The 17,877-nt window shown below is 38.5% G+C and overlaps 1 protein-coding gene across 1 annotated transcript; it reads right to left on the bottom strand.

Moving 5' to 3' along the window:
* Positions 1-1,230: 1,230 nt before the first annotated feature.
* LOC104221651 (GTP-binding protein BRASSINAZOLE INSENSITIVE PALE GREEN 2, chloroplastic) lies at positions 1,231-6,868 on the bottom strand. The gene is made up of 4 exons (XM_009772756.2): positions 6,569-6,868; positions 4,874-6,252; positions 2,443-2,610; positions 1,231-1,844 (listed from the first exon to the last, which is right to left on the bottom strand). Exons 1-4 carry the CDS (start codon positions 6,684-6,686, stop codon positions 1,488-1,490), a joined length of 2,022 nt encoding a protein of 673 aa, XP_009771058.1. The 5' UTR covers positions 6,687-6,868; the 3' UTR covers positions 1,231-1,487.
* Between the last annotated feature and the right edge of the window lie 11,009 nt (positions 6,869-17,877).

Genomic DNA, 17,877 nt, shown 5'->3' with positions numbered 1-17,877 from the left:
TTTTTTTGTCCTGGATTCATTAGTTTGGTCATAATCAGACTACTATAAAATAATCAGATTGCCAACAGTATCTAAATCATAAAATTTTGGAAACAATAAACGTAAAAAGAACAGAATTATCTTGAAAAGAATCACTAAGTGTGACCTTAAACTTCTCGTATATGGAAATATTCACAAAGTATTGTCTACTAACTTACGTAATTATTTATAATTTATTTTTAAATAATCTGATAAACATACTTATGAAAATCATCCCATGAACTGAAGTTTCATAGCAGCACCAACAGCAGCAGAAGAAAGAAGAAGAAGAAGAAGAAGAAGAAGAAGAAGAAGAAGAAGAAGGAGGAGGAGAAGGAGGAGGAGAAAGGGGGAGGAGGAGGAGGAAGAGGAGGAGGAAGAGGAGGAGGAGGAGGAGGAGGAAAAAGGGGGCTGAAATTGTTTAAAAAGTGGGTACAAGTTAAAACACTTTAAAAAATGGGTATAGGTTAAATGGGGGCGACTAAATAGGGCGCCCCGTGCAATTTTTACCAAGTTGAAAGCCTTGGCCCAATGATTTAGTTAAATATTATTGCAAAGGGAGGTGTAGGTTCAATTCTCCTTAGCCCTAAATTTTAAACAAAAATGCCAGCTCAAAAACCTTCAAAAAATTAAAATGGCTAGGTCTATATTCGAACCTACGACCTTTATAAGCCCAAGTACGAGATTGACCAGCGGAGCAAGAAGTATTCTCTGCTAGGAAGCAGTGTTATTACTATATATTGCTCCATTTTTGCAGAATAGTAGTATAAACATTTAATATTTTTTTCGGGTGAAGCAGTGTCGGATGACAACACTTCTACCCATGTGCATCCGGCCTGGCTAGCTGCAAAACATTAATTAAATTAAATAAAAAGAACATAGATATTACTTGAGATTACCCCATTTTTCCAGTCTGGCAATCTGCTATTCTGATTTCTGCTCCCAAATAGCTTACTGAAGGCTCTCTAGATCATTTCTAACTATAGTTGCACAATCCAACAAGTAGAGATGTCATAATGTGACTTCTGCTCCTAAAAAAGTTACAGCAACTATAACAATGGCTCAATGCTAAATAAATCTATGTTGCTCCGACTCTTCGAAATATGGCCGGATGCGTGTCGGATCCTCCAAAAGTAGTGCATTTTTGGAGGATCCGACACGGGCGCGGTAACATTTTGAAGAGTTCGCGCGACATAGAAACAAATTGGGATCTGCTATATGAATCCTCATCATGTTACTCCATATATACTCATCTTCGGCCAATATTATACAAAATAAAATTAATAACAAAAGCTAAAAATAAAAAGTACTAGAAGTTCTTTGTATTTTCTAGCGACGCCTGCTCCTCAAAAAGTTAGCATTGCAGAAATCTGCCAGCTGACGAAAGTGTAGCCCATACTTATACCGTTCACATTTTTAACCTCAAGAAATTCCACCCTGAAACCAAGCAAATTGACTCAGCTACTTCCTTAGTCAGATGATACTTCCGAAAGTTGCATTGTCTTCTCTGATGTATTCTTTTTCCTTGCTTGATCTTCAAGCTTTGATGGATTAGCAATTGCATCTGATATAGCCTTTGGTAGCCAAAATCCAGGTCTTTCAATAGAGGCTGCACGATCAAGTACCAATGGTTCCCGCAATGCGATTTGAATGCCATCATATGTCCACAACGCTAAATCTGCTTCACCTTTCAAACCCAGGGAGAACCATCCTAAGCCAGCGATTGCAACATCCATGCTGTTGACATCCCAGCTTATTCCGGATGCTTTTACTTCCCGTTTTTGCCATTGTCCCAATTCAGAAACTCGCTCCATGGAAATGGGAGGCTGTAAGATAAAAAAAAGCAGAACAATTAGAGAAATTATGTGTTCCTTACAATCATCCTTTTTCTTTTAAACTTGAGCAAATTCAAACCATCTTAGAGGAAATTCTCAAAAAGAGAATAAAAAGGGCATCCCGGTACACGAAGCATCACACATTCACGTAGGGTCTCGGGAAGGGTCGCACCTCAAGGAGTGTGATGAGGCAACCTATCATGATGCAAGCATCAGTGGCTGATTCCATTGCTAGAACCCGTGACCTATATGTCACACGGAGACAATTTTACCGTTGCTCCAAGGCTCCCCTTCAAATTTTAAAAAAGGAGAATATCTTATATTACATATTCCCCAATAATAAACCAGTTTCATCTGTGACCCACAATAATCGATGGTGGGTAAACATCATATAGCGTCTACATATGAAAGGTGAAAGACAGGAGCAGAAGATGGTGAAAAGAGCACCGGAGAGCGTTGAACAAACACAACTCGTTAGATATACTTAAAGATGCAAGTTCCTAAGCATCCAGGAGCAAATTTTCCTTTGGATATTAACTTGGAAACATACAAAGACAGAACAAAAAACCTGCAAGAATTGGAGTATTACCTGCAATCTCACTCCGGCATGATTGTTCTTGAGCTCATCAGCATTTTCTGTCTTTCCGAGATGTAGAGAGACGCTTGGCGATGCCCAGACAGTGACATAGATTGTTTGTACTGAGGCATGAACTAGATCCAGTCTAACTAGTCCTCCAATATGTACAGTCTGCCCTTGCTGCAAAAAGATGCACAAGATACGCTTGAGTCAAAGGTCTTTTGATCTCAGGAACAAAAGAAATTGTGTCGCAGTGATAGGTAAGGTAAGATAAAATTTTATTAACAATATCAGTACCAAGGAGGTACTGATAAGTACAAAATCTATACAAAATGCTGGGAATTCCTTCACACAGTGAACTTGCAACGTATAAGCAGATGTCTTGCCGTTATCGTTTCTTCTTCACATAAAAAGCACATGCTACATAAAGAAAAACCTCGTTTTCGTAGCTTATCTTGTGTGAGACATGCAACATGTGTTGTAATCCACCAAAAGCTAGCCACTTTTTGTGGGAGCTTTTGTTTTCCACAGCTTCTACCAAAGCTCCTTCTCTAAATCATTGGTTCCCTATCTTTTGCAACAACAAAAAAAATGGTAACAGGACTTTAACAGTGACCATTATTCTTCTCTTTCCACCATACAGAATCCTTCAGATTTTCCATCACTTTAATTTGGTTTAAAACTTGTAACAGCTGTGTAACCCTTTCTATTTCCCAGTCATTAAAATTTCTTCTAACTTCTAGCTTCCAACCATCAGTGGACCAGCTTTTGGCAAGTGCTTTCTTTCTCAGTTACTAAACTGAATATAAGAGTTTATAAATGTCCTTTAGAGTCCCATTATCCAGCCACTTATCTTCCCAAAGTCTGATACTTGCAGCATCTCATATCTTCAATTTTATTCTATACAGAAATTGCTCCTATAAGCTTCTGATTTTGTCTCCAGAGGGCCACCCCATATGAGTTACAGGTTTGGTGCAACCAAGAATTCTCCAACCCATACTTGGGAAAGATAACTTTTTCAAAAGATTCTCTTTTCCAACATTGTATCTCCAATGCCATTTGAACAAGAGACTTATATTATGAAGTCTCAAAAATTCTTAACCCCCCAAGCCACCATCCTCCATATTCTTCAACATAATACTCCATTTAATCAGATGCAATTTTTTCTAATCATGACATCCTTCCCATCAAAAAATTGCTCCGGATTTTGTCTGAATTCCGTCCAACTGTGTTGCAATCACATATATCTCTACCGGTAAGCTCAAACAGCAGCTAAAGACAGGGATTAATAGAAGGAGCTATCTGAATTCCAAACAATTCGATTAGGGGTCAGTTTATAAAGATTTAAGGTCAATTCGTCAAATTGCTCTCCGTTTCTAAGTTCATAGCCCTCGCAGTAGCTTCATCAATATCTCCTACCAAATAAAAGCCCAGAACCTAAAGATTCTATCTTCATGTATCACATCAAAATTCATTCAGAAAGACGATATATAACAACTATCGCCAAAACAAGCATATAAAGGGCACGAAGTTCAAGGTAGATGCACCACACACAGGATTCTTCAAAGCAAAGTGAAGTAAACCTTCTTTTAAGAGGCAACTACCAACTACTCTCTCATTTATGTTCTCCAGGTTACTTCGGTGGTAGAACCAGATAGGGAGAACCTCAATGTTGTTAGCTAAGCTATTTCACCCGTTTGTTTCAAGACCCAAAAGGCAGTAAACTCGGATGTAAGAAACGCAGAATACATTAAACCTGTCGACCATTATCATACACAATAATGCAATTGGTAACAGGTACCAAACTAATAAACTGACACACGTTTTACACTTGACTCTTTATTCTAGAAAAAAGAAGATTCTGCAGAAAAGTAAGAAATTCAGAGGGAGGAGGAAAAGATGTTCTCCAGTGGAAAAGAAAAAATGAATACAGCAGTCCTTTACAGACCAGAGAACGGATAGTAAATGCCTGAATTTTAACAGTCTGTTCCAAACAAATTCAGGGAGTGGCCAGATTCAGAGAAACATATATCTTGTTTCTAGCTAATTGCACCAAAGTACAGGTAAATAGAACATTTCCCAAATGCTTTCGTTCTTTGACAGACCTGTTATAATCTTTGAATATAGCAATTACTTAAATTTTGTGAGTACGCATTATTCACAATTACAAGAAAGTCCAGATAAGGTACCAATAGTAAATTTTATATGCCGAGTTTCAATAGTATTGAAGGAGAGCTTAATGGATCATGGGAAGATCAGAATGTACAGTAGTGCTTAACTGCAGCGTATGTAGACATATTCATACCTATTCATAAAGTTCAAGTAATTAATTTGTGGCCAGTAATCGTAAAGTTCAAACAAGTACATTCTTGAGCTGCCTATCATGGAAAGGATTGTATGATGGGCTGTAAAACGATAAAGTAAATAAGAGAGACTAGCTTACCTTAATTCTATAAGTTCGAGGTTGTAGCTCCTTTCGTATCTCGACCATTTTCTGCTCCTCCCTATTCAATCGCATGGACATAAGATATGGATGTAGGAGGCCAGGAGTGTCATACATCTTTGCCTTGGCTGATAATATTCCTCCAATCCTCAGGATTCCCAGAGTAGTTCCAGGTACAGCAGCTTCTGTAAGCTTTGTAGCTTTAACTCCTTCTTTCTTAGCAAATGCATTGATTAATGTCGACTTTCCTGCATTTTGAGCCCCAATAACCCACACATTTCCTCTAGGACCAGCCAACTCCTTAACAAATGCCAGCAAATTTCTAATGCCTAAATCTTTACGTGAACTTACCATGTAAACACCACTCAGCTTAGGTGCTCCATTAGCTTTAGCACGGTGTCGAACCCATTTATCCAAACGCGCAGGGGAAACTTGAGAAGGGAGAAGGTCAACCTTGGTAGCCACAAGAACAAGCTTTGGCAACTTTTTACTTTGTTTCAATCCATCCTTGCTTAGTTCTAATGCCTTAAACAAAGATTTAGCAGCTCGCTTCGGAAAAGATCCATCAAAATCAACGCAATCAACCACCATAACCACAACCGTGGCATCAGCATTGCCCGTGGGTCTCATCAACCTAGTCGTAATCAACTGGTCAAAATCGAAGTCAGGTATTAGGTTCTCGGCCATCTCATTTTTCACTTGTCCATAGTTCCTCAAGGAATGGCATCGAGCACAAACCGTGACCTCCTCCTCTTTCTCTCCCCTAGCAGCTTCTCTCGCCATCCTTTTCCTCTCCGCTTTCGAGACCCTTTTCTTCTTTCCTTTCTCAAGAACCTCCTCTGTAATGTTGCCATAACCTAACCCTGCTGGCATAAAACCATCTAGCTCTTTCAAGTCATCGCCTTCTTCTTCCAACTCTGAATCCCATTCCTCTGAATCCCAATCATCAAATCCATCTTCACTCCCCGAGCGCGTTTCGTCACCTTCACTTTCTTCCAATTCCCCCTCAATATAATCCCCAAATTCCTCCTCCTCTTCATTATCCCCACCATCACCAATAACATCCTCATCATCCAAAAAATCCTCTACATCTTCCCCACCAAAAATCTCTATTTTGCTATCTTCCACCTTCCTTTTCTTGAAATAACCAGGACGATTTGGGTCATCATCTTGCATAAAGATTCCACAACCAGGGCATATATTGTCCTCATTATTCCTCCCTTGGCTCAATAAGAGCTTAAACTTACTGTCTTTTCTTGAAAAACTACTACTTCTGTCACTTCTCCTTTTTGATTGAGTTTGAGAGGCCTTTATTACAGATAAAACCACAGGGTAAGGAACAATTTTTTGCTGGCATCCTTCTTTTTTGTTGGTTAAACCTGTTTAAATAAATGCATAGAGAAAAAAATGTTCATTTTCTTTGTTACTTCATTCAATATATGTAAAATGGTTGCATAAAAAAGAGGAGCCCGGTGCACTAAGCTCCCAGTATGCACGAGGTCCGAGAAAGGGTCATAGCGGGTTTGAGAAAGGGCCGGACCACAAAGGTCTATTGTACATTTCTGGAGGATACTGTTTCCATTACTCGAACCCGTAACATGCTGGTCACATTAGCGCAAATTTACTAGTTACGTCAAGGCTTCCCTTCAATGGTTGCATACTAGAAAAGAATTGAAAGGGGAAAGTGGATAATACCTGTAAAATAGAGTTGGGGTACCAAGAAATTACTCTTGGTTTCAAAGGTGGAACAGCTTAAAGATAAATAAGAAGAGGAGGTAGTTGCTGCTGTTGAAGTTGAAAGCAGTAGTGCCATGGCTGTGCCAATATTATATGCCTTTCTCCTGCAACTAACGTATCATGACCACCATATCCGAGAAGAAGAACTACACAAGGTGCTTTAGAGATGGAAACGGGTCGGGTTAGTTGCGGATCGTGGAAGGTTACGGGTAGGGTCGGGTCGGGTTGCGGGGTTGGAATCTGGAAATTAACGCCAAATGACCAAACCTTGCACAATTTTGAGCTTTATTGGAATGAAAGTCGGGACATTTACGTCATTATGATAATTCGAGACAAAATTATGAATACACACAATCAAGAAATTTGCTAGGGATGTTCAAGGGTGTTTAATATTTAATATACATTTATTAAAAATAGTTATTGTATGATTGCGGGGAAAGAATATTCAGCTGATCATTTTTTTCCTGTGAAATATTATTTGCATTGGGTATTTATACAATATCATGTGTTTACATACACATACTTCTCATTTAATTATGGTTAATTAATATATATTTTTACCTTGTTAAATCATTAGCTATGAAAAGATGGAATATACATTTTTCTAGAAATATGTGGTTAATAGGAGTAATTAAAACAAACAAGTTAGACCAAAATATTGAATCTTTAATTTGCATTGGGTGGAGAAATCAATGGATGGCGAAATATGATTAAACAAGGCCATGTGGAACTCAAATTAACTTGTAAACACGAAAAATTCTTTAATCAGAAGTCTCGGGTTCAAGTTTTGGATATGAAAAAATTCTTGGTTGGGAGCGCTTCTCCTCGAATGGAGCCTTACGTAGCGCGAATTCAAATATAATTGGGTTTCAATACGGATACCGAATACGAAGTGAAAAATCAAAAAAAATTATAAACACGAAAGAAAGAGAAGAAATGACATAAATATTAATAGAGGCTAGCTATGGATTATATCCATATTTCTTATTGGAATGTAATGGTTATGAACCAAATATGAACGAGGTGAGCCATATATGCAGTGGAAATATATGAGAATGGTCCTTTTAGTAAGCTTGGGTTATGTTCTTGAATCTTTAAAGAATATGACTCCAAATCAAAGTCGTTATATATACTATTCAACCTCTCCCTTCCCAAAGAACGCCTTAGCTTATGGTCCTATTACTTGCAACCCAATTTTAGAATTTTCAGACTGCCCTTTGTTTAAGTAGTGCAAAATCGAGTCCGAAACTGAAATGATGTTTTTTTGGACATAAAATACGTTTATAAATGCAATATTATAATGCGTTTTACATTAACGGAAAGTTAGCCGTTAAAGTTAAATGCAGTATAATGTTGTATTTTATTAAAAAATATTTTTTTAAGAGAAACGCAGTATAATACTGAGTTTAAGAAAAAACGTAGTATTATACTGCGTTTCCCTATAAAATTGGGCTCACCAATAATAAGAGTTCTGCAGGGCTGCAGAGAATATTTTTTTTTTAGTGTAAAACGTATTATAATACCACGTTTTACACTGAAACGTAATACTATACCGCGTTTTACACTGATTTTTGGACCCACCAATAAGTGTTCTGCGGATAACTGACATAACAATAATTCAAATACATAAAACGTGGTATTATAATGCGTTTTACATAAAAAAAATCTGTACCCCAAGCTCGGACTTGCCTTATTTAAAGGCGTTTGATTTTTATGAAAATCCATTCAAAACTTTCTTTCAAACTTCTGTTCATACTTCTCTCCTCTTCTTATCAAGCATTTTTTTATAATGTCCGAAAAGCCAAAAAAAAAGGTTTCATTATATTGGGGGAGGGGGTGAGGTTGTAATGGAGAATAACTCTGTGAGGTATAGCTCACCTCCACAGTGTCATGTTAAATTGTCGTTTACAATAGAGTACGATAAATTGATATCGTTGTTACGTAAAAAAATGAGTGTGAGGAAACGTTCGGTGAACCTTAAAATATTCGGTAGATTTCCGTATTCAGTGACTTCGTAGGGGTTTGCTTATTATTCTAAGTTTAACGTCGAAGATGATGAAACTCTTAGAGATTTTTTGCGGATTCCGGATGAATACAGGGAATTTATTGTAATAAAATTGTTGGAAATGTACGTCAAGGTTGAAGACATTCCCAATAATGAGGGTGTGGATAGTAGGGATAACCCACAGTCATCAGATGGTTATTCTGGAGCAATTTTTGCCGGACAGATTGCTGATGAAAGAGCTTGCCTTGATTTAAACTTGTCACCACCAGCAAATGAGTAGCCACAAAATAATTTTTCGACTTTATATAATCTACAAGACGACTGGTAAACTTCAATTTTTCTACGCTTTAGCGATGTTTATTTTATGTTTTAATTGGATTTGTATTAACACTCTTATTTTTCATAGGGAGTACCGTCCGGATATGAATTTTACAAGTTATGACCCCGCCCCTAGTTGGAATATGCGTAGTTCTGGCGTATTGGACCACAGTGGTCCATCCGGGAGTCATCACCAACAAGAAAATATCCATCATGGAACGTCAACACAGTACGACTTGTAAGTAAAGTGATATAGCTATATGTAAAGTATTTATCTAGTTGGATAGCTTATTATTTTGTTGTTTTTGTGCAGTGAAAACGAGCAACTTGATTTTCCTGACCTCACACAGTTGCCCATAGGCGACATACTGACTCGTGATTTGGCAGATGTGCAGAGTCGGGAAGATAATAGTGATTATGACAACAATGCCAAGTCTAGAGATGACACACCCTTCCATGATGAGGATGATGAGGAGGAGGAAGTGGATGCCGAACCTGAGTTGACGAGTGAACATGCTCCTCTACCTCCTGTTAGACCAAGAGTGCACGAGTCTCACGTGCCCTTTCATGAGCGGAATATTCCCTACCTTGATAATTTTCCAAGTATGCCTGACGTGGATTTCCTCACAAGGGATGATGATGAATTTCGGTCAGCGATGTGGGATGAGTCTAGACCAGCAGTGCTTCAAAGGGCATGTATTTCCCTGATAAAGCTCACCTAATCAGGGCTGTAAAAATCTACAGCGTAAGAGAGTGTCGTGAGATGACGATAAGGGAGTCAACTACGGAGGTATACAAGGTTGTATGCCGTAGAGACTTTATGGGTTGTCACTGGATGTAGCATGCCATCAAGAAGAAATCAGGTTTGTGGAAAGTGGGTAAATTTATTAGCACCCATAGATGTGAAATGGACACAATTAATGAGAATCACTACAATCTGGATGTAGACTTGATTTCTCTTGTCTTGATTCCATATTTGGAAGTGTCCATTAGGTTCAAGATTAAAGAGTGTATTACAGCTGTCCACCAGGAGTATGGTTGTACTATAACCAAAAGAAAGGCATATCTCGGTCACAAACGTGCCTTTGAACTTATTTATGGCGACTGGGATAAGTTTTTTTCATCTCTGCCCAGGTACATGGCTGCACTACAACACTTTAACCCCGGGATTATTGTTGAATAGAGGCGTGAGCAAAGTCTGGACAGACCCGAATATATTTTCAACTATGTGTTCTGGTCATTTAAACCAGCAATTGATGGTTTTGTGCATTGTTGTCCTGTAATTTCCATATACGGTACTCATGTCTATGGAAAGTATGATATTAAGCTTTTGATTGCAGTTGCAGTAGATGCTAACGAACAAATATTTCCACTAGCTTTTGCCATTTGTGCCAACGAAAGCTAAGAGATGTGGATGTTTTTTTTGAACCACTTGAAGAAGCACGTTGTCAAACAACGTTCAGGTATTTGTCTAATATCTGATCAACATGGTGGCATTTTACATTCTGTACGGCACTTGCCTGAATGGCAGGAACCCTATGCATACCATCGTTACTGTATGAGGCACCTGAAGGCCAATTTCCAAAAGAATAATCCTGACAAGGCCTTGCATGGTTTAATGTGGATGGCTGCAACTGAGCACCAACAATGCAAATTCATGAGGCGCATGGAAGCGATCCGGTAGTTAGATCCACGAGCCTATACTTGGCTGATGGGACATGAGTTTCAAATGTGGACATTGCATGCTGATGGCGGCAGACGATGGGGAGCCTTAACTACAAATGTGTTGGAGTCATTCAACGGCTTGTTGAAGTCTGCATGTGGATTGTTTGTCACTGCCATGGTCCGCATGACATTCAAACAAAGTGCAGAGAGGTTTGTTGAAGGCATGGAGCTGCATCGGCATTGATGGACAAGGGCGTTCAATTTATGCCAATACCGATGAGAAGATTTGAAAGGTACAGGAGGCGAACACATTGGCATTCATTTTTACAGTACGATCACGACAGGGGTATTTTTGAAGTTAAGACTGCTATCCGCAGACACCGGGGGAATAATCTATAGACGGTGAATGAAACCAGCATGTTGTGTTCATGTGGGAAATGGATCATCTACCATATGTCGTGCGCACATGCCTTGAAGTGCTTTCAACAAGTTGGTTTAGGGGAAACCAACTATATTTTAGGCAATATAGTGTTGCTGCATACGTAGACACGTATAGTGGGCAGTTGCAGCCATTAGGTGCTGAGCATTATTGACCGCTGGAACCTTTTAAGATGGTGTGTAATAAGGACTATTTGTGCAAGCTGCAAGTGCAAAAGAGAATGCGTATACGGAACCAAATGGATGTTGGTGACACCGTTTATGCACGTAAATATGGCATATGATCGCAAACAGGACACGACCATCGTAAATGTCCTTCAGGTGGTGTGCGTGGTTGTGGTAATCCAGTTCCTGGTGCAAGTTCGTCGAATGTACCCAACTATCAAGGAAACACCTAGTCTTTTGTTTTCGTATTATTTTTTGTAATACGTGTCTGTACTTGTGTATGTTACAATATCTATCAAATAAAATTATGTTCCACAATCTCGTTACATCTTATTTTTTAACATGACCTTTTGAATTGGGATGCTGATATGGTTGTTCAAATAATAAACTTATTGGTGTTAGTAAAGAAGACCAATCTAAAAATTAAAAAAAAAAATATAAAATCAAGACATCCTTTATTATCCTTCTTAAAATTAAATATGTAAAGCATGGTATAATACTACGTCTTGTGAGATGTCTTGTCGTTCTGAAAAAGCTGAAAACCATGTGAAAAAGCTGTTTTGTTCGAGAAAAATTAAATATGTAAAGTGTGGTATAATACTACGTTTTGTGAGTTGTCTTGTCGTTCTGAAAAAGCTGAAAACCATGTAAAAAAGCTGTTTTGTTCCAGAAAAATTAAAAATGTAAAGTGTGGTATAATATTACGTTTTGTGAGTTGTCTTGTCGTTCTGAAAAAAGCTAAAATGATTGCGAAAAAGCTGTTTCGTTTCAGAAAAAATTAAATATGTAAAGTGTGGTATAATACTACGTTTTGTGTGTATGTAAAGCGTGGTATAATACTACGTTTTATGCGAAATCTTGCCTATAAATAACGGGCACATTCTAGTTATTTTCTAAGCTTAACATTAACCAATAGCAAATATTTCCATAAAAATAAAGTTTCTCTTTAAGAAATGTCTCAACAACCCCTTTATGTCCCAAGGTGCGAGTGCGGAAAAAATGCATGATGTCGATTGTTGGGAAGAAACTGGACGCCGCTATTGGACGTGTATGAACAAGTTTTATAGGCAAACCGACAAGCCTACATGCAATTTTGAGGTATGTATTGATGAACCCTGTCAGTAGGAATACTACAAAGGCCAGTTGTATTTTCTTCATAATTTGTGTACGAGGTACCGGGAAAGAGAGCGACAATCCAAGCAAGAAGTTGAGGAGTTGAAGGCGAAACTCAAGGAGGTGGAAGAAGAAAAAAAAAAAGCTAGAAGACCAACTCAAGTGGTTGGAGCAGAGAATACTAGGCGGTCGTGACTAAATAATGGCATGTACGTGTTGAGCGTCGTAGTGTATCTTTATGTTTCCCTTGTCAAGCATTTTCATTAGTCGTACTGTTTGTGTTGTGTTAGGTTTGCTATGTTTGTGTTGTACTGTTAAAATAAAATTGTTGTTCAAATGCAGTTAAAATAAAAATTTTGTTAAAATAAAATTGTTGTCATTATTTACATAATATAGTATTTACACAAAATACAAACAAAAGAAAATCAATGAGTCTTGCAACCTGTGTGCTTCAGTGCTGCCGCTGGCCTGAGTCGCATCCCCTGTCGCCCGGGTATACTATCAGGATCAACATCATCAAGTCGCCTCTTTATGTGAGGATGCACAACAGCATCGACAGTACAGCTAGTAGAACCGGTAGAAGGGGCCGTCGGGCCGTCAGCAACCTACAAAACAATTACTAAGCTTAGCATGTGAAAATGTATATTAGTATTGTACGTGTTAAGTCAAAAATATTTTCTCACCATGGTCTCGTCGGCCTCCTGAGTATACGCATCCGTGGTGTCCTCATCATCGCATACAGTGGCCTCCGTGATGGGCTGCAACGAAGCCTTAATAATAAAATTAAAAATTAATTTTTGGCAAATCAATAAGGAAAAGAAAACCAATTAAAATTTTACAGTAATACAAACATACCTGCGCCTATGGTAGATCTGCATCAACCGGCGAGGATGAGGCATTACTCAACCTGCGCCCGCCATCTACGTCTCGGGTCAGCCGATCCTCAGTTGTGGTCGATGGGCCTGAAAAGAACTGGTCTACATCTCCGTTGAATGTACTCATGATCAACAATGTATCTGACAGGGTGACCTGCGATGCTGGCTGAGACAGCTGAAGGCTGTACGACGACATGCTGCTGGAAGGCTCATCTAGCTGAGGGAAATAACCCGACTGATCATCTCCAAGATCCTCATCATGTGCCTCAACAGGTGGGTCGACAGGTGCCTCAACGCCCCCTTGCTGGGGACCACCTCCTCGCCTTCCCCCGCGACCCCGTAGGTCACTCCTACCTCGTGGGACAGCCCTGCCTCGTGGGGCAGCCCTGGGTCGTGCCCTACCCATACCTCATGGGACAGGCCTACCCCGATGGTACTCTGCTGGCGCCGCATACTCAGCCTCGTGATCCAACCTCGCGCCATCTCTGGCTCGCTGCAGGGTCCGGAGAGCCAGCTTTTCCACCCGCTGGCCATACTCAACGACTGCAGCATTGTCGCCATGTTGTTGCATCTCCTATCCCAACCGGTAGAACATGTGATGCCCGATAGCCTGCGCAACATTTATAATATTTATTAAATAATGCTATATCACAATTATAAGATATTAATAAGCCACAAAAACATACCAGTGCCTCATGCCTCCCGGTGTATGGTCTATACCGATCGCCAAGTACATGAATAGGGTTCTCGATCATCAGTAGGGTGTAACGGCAGTACCATGACATATACAACTCAATAGTAGCCTCGTGGATCTGTGAAGGTGGTGGCAGAATCAAGTCCTCTCAATGGTCCCAAATATTGACATGTGCCTCTAGCCATCCTACAAATTCATCATCCACCCTGGTACGGTCATCCCACTGATAATCTGTAGGCACCCATGCAGGCTCCCCCGGTATCCCCTAGGGACGGTGAAACTGGTGAAGTACACGCTCTGTGGCATGATGCTCCACCACATCGAAGTACATCATCGGGACGAAAGTGCTCCAAAGCAGTCGGTCGACTGAGCAATAATCGAGCAGATGACCTAGCAACTCGTCGTTGTATGACGTCCAGATGAACTATGAAATAATAACATAAAAGTGGGTATTCACAACACAAGTGAATTTATAACAAGTAAGTTTAGGTACATATTTACCTGTCCGACCACCAGCATATCTAACACATCTCTGACAAGGGGAGATTATGATAAACATCAGTCCCTCGGTAGTTCCCACGCCGAAGAACTCACCTCTTAGCTAGAGGGAGAAACAAAAGTGCTACACCCGGCTCTAGTGGTGGTAGAGGTGGCTGCAACGGCAGGATCCGCTGCCAGACCCAAACCTAAGATAAAAGGTTGACGTAAAATTTAAGAGTCATTTTGACTATATATAATTCGGAGTAATGAACAAAGTATTCGAAAATGTTGTCACCTGTTGAAGCGGCAGAAAACCACATATGTCCACATGGGTGCCCATGCTCGCCCGACACATACTCCTGTACAGGTATGCTAGAACAGCAACACCCCAGCTGTACTGGGGTAACTCATCTAGCTGTTGCAGATGATACAGAAAGCACATACTCACTAGATTTCCCGAGGTGTTCGGGAATAAGACACCCCAAAAAAGAAGGAACAACGCCAATCTCGTGTACCGGTCAATATGGATATCCAATGTCTCGCCGGTAATATCGAGGTGCAATACCTCCATATGCTCTCTGATAGCTGTCACAGAAATGTAACTGCCTCCTCTAAGTGCAACCTCACCCTGTGATCTGAAACCAGTATACTACCCCAAAAAATCCAAATACTAGGGACGCGTCATAGCTCTCATATACTGGGGTAGTGCAACGGCCAGTCCATCTACACGCAGCCCATACAAAACCTGAACATCCTGAAGCGTGATGATGGCCTCTCCAGTGGGCAGGTGAAAAGTGTGCGTCTCCGGTCGCCACCACTCTATCAACGCCGTGATAAGTGACCAGTCGAGATGCATCCGCCCAATCTCAAAAGTCCTAAGGAAACTCGTAGCACGCATGCGATGGACTACGCGGGCATAGAAAACTCTCCCCCTAAAAAAGCCCCACAAGTCGTCCGATCTCCTAGCACGGAGAGTCTGATCCAATAGATGTCCCTCCCATACATAGGAGGACCTATGCTCGCCTTGTAACACTAATACTTGATCCGTGACTGGTCCAGGGTGCACAGGCGGCAAGTCCATGTCGTCTACTATAATTCAAACAATACTAATTGTGTGTTCGTCTTATAATAAATTAAATAATTAATTTTGTAATTGGACAGAGTAATTATCTATAGGTTTCATGCTCGATATTTGAGGCCCATTAGCACCAAGTTATCCTTAATTATTATATGTGTCAATTTTTCAACATTTTTAGAATTTTGTTAGTTTTATAAATAAAATAATTAATTTTATAATTGGACAGAGTAATTATCTATGGGTTCCAGGCTCGATATTTGAGGCTCATTAGTACCAAGCTATCCTTAATTATTATGTGTGTCAATTTCAACATTTTTAGAATTTTGTTAGTTTTATAAATAAAATAATTAATTTTATAATTGGATAGAGTAATTATCTATGAGTTTCAGGCTCGATATTTGAGGCCCATTAGCACCAAGCTATCCTTAATTATTATGTGTGTCAGTTTCAACATTTTTAGAAATTTGTTAGTTTTATAAATAAAATAATTAATTTTATAATTGGACAAAGTAATTATATATGGGTTCCAAGCTCGATATTTGAGGCCCATTAGCACCAAGCTATCCTTAATTATTATGTGTGTCAATTTCAACATTTTTAGAATTTTGTGTGTTATAATAAATTAAATATATAATTTTATAATTGGACAGAGTAATTATCTATGGGTTCCAGGCTCGATATTTGAGGCCCAGTAGTACCAAACTATTCTTAATTATTATGTGTGTCAATTTCAATAAGTTTAAAATTTTGTTAGTTTAATAAATTAAATAATTAATTTTATAATTGGACAGAGTAATTATCTATGGGTTCCAGGCTCGATATTTGAGGCCCAGTAGCACCAAGCTATCCTTAATTATTATGTGTGTCAATTTCAATAAGTTTAAAATTTTGTTAGTTTAATAAATTAAATAATTAATTATTTAATTGGACAGTGTAATTATCTATGGGTCCAGGCTCGATATTTGAGTTAATTTGACAACATATATTAATTTGTTAGTTTTGTAAGTTTATTTTATAAATTAAATAATTAATTTTGTAAAGTGTAATTGGATAGAGTTTGTAGTTAATACATACATAAACTACATAGACTCTAAGCTAAAAGACTCTATATTTTACTATGCTAAAAGGCTCTATATTTTACTACGCTATAAGGCTTTATATTTTATTACGCTAAAAAGCTCTATATTTCACTACGCTAAAAGGCCACTATTCTTTAAGCAAATAAATAATCTAAACTAAATAAAAATAACAAACATGGACATAACATTCACAAAATTACATATAAAATAGTAAAAGATATTTGTGAACAATTTCATTAACAATAAAAATTATTTATCAAGTTCTAACTTTTTTTGTCCCAAGGCTAATAATTCAATCCGGAAAAAATAACATACAAATTTAATCGCAAACATAACACAAATCAACATGGAAACACATTCAACAAAAAAAATATGCATATGCTCTACGAGTTTCGACATAAACTAAATCGAAATACCTCGATTTAAGTTTTTTGAAATATCGAAAATTCAAAATTTTGACCCCGAAAGAATGAATCCAAACATGGGTTGTATGCGGGACCTATGCTCTTCACTTTTTGTGTGACGGGTGGGGCCCAAGAATTAAGGAGACAGATCGTGGGGAAGAAGAAGGAGGGGTTATATTTTATTATAGGGAAATGCAGTATAATACTGTGTTTTCCTTAAACGCAATACTATACTGCGTTTTCCTATAAAAAAATTAAATTTTTAATAAAACGCAGTATAATACTGCATTTTACTTTAACGGCTAACTTTCCGTTGAAATAAAACGCAGTATTATACTGCGCTTTATGTAGAAATATAACTTTTTTTAACTGTATAAACATATTTTAATTACAAAAATACGTCATTTCAGTTTCGGACTCGTGCAAAATGTTTCTTGTTAAGTACTTGTGATGGTCACATTGGAGGTCAAGTCAAGTTTGTTGATTGCTCAATGAAGTATGAACAGTACCCATTCAACAAATAAACCAGGGGCTTTGTTTGTTAGCTCGTGTTTTACCACGTGTACATCTTCCTGCAAGGATGTGACTGCGAAATTAATTATCGTTGATATCTTATTATTAAAAGTACAAGAGGGGATGAATTGTCGATTTTTCTTCTTTGTATTCTAAGTAGTTGACTAGTTTATTAATTAGTCGACTAGAGATAAGAACAAAATAAATTAAAGTAGAAATAAAGTGCAAGAATTAAAGACAACATAATTTTTATATTGGCTCAGATTCAATGTGAATCTTACGTCCAGTCCCCTTGGGTTGCAAGGGTGCTCTCTTTTAGTATTTGAAATTTCTCGATTACAAGATGGTTGGTGTAGCTTTACACCAACAACTTGGTCACTATGTCACTTCTCTCTTCTGGATACAATGTCTCACCAGTATTTATCTATTTTTCTTCTCTC

Source organism: Nicotiana sylvestris, chromosome 4, assembly GCF_000393655.2.
Source record: "Nicotiana sylvestris chromosome 4, ASM39365v2, whole genome shotgun sequence".
Lineage (NCBI taxonomy): Eukaryota > Viridiplantae > Streptophyta > Magnoliopsida > Solanales > Solanaceae > Nicotiana > Nicotiana sylvestris.
The sequence above is the reverse complement of the archived record's forward strand: the minus strand, read 5'-3'. Positions and strand labels throughout refer to the sequence as shown.

What these genes read in the sequence shown, in the direction of transcription:
- LOC104221651 (XM_009772756.2), bottom strand. Translation starts at nt 6,686, where the DNA reads ATGGCACTACTGCTTTCAACTTCAACAGCAGCAACTACCTCCTCTTCT. An exon ending in CTCGAACTTATAGAATTAAG is followed by an intron (nt 2,611 to 4,873) that starts GTAAGCTAGTCT and finishes ATCTTTTTGCAG; the next exon opens with CAAGGGCAGACTGTACATAT. An exon ending in ATGCCGGAGTGAGATTGCAG is followed by an intron (nt 1,845 to 2,442) that starts GTAATACTCCAA and finishes TTTATCTTACAG; the next exon opens with CCTCCCATTTCCATGGAGCG.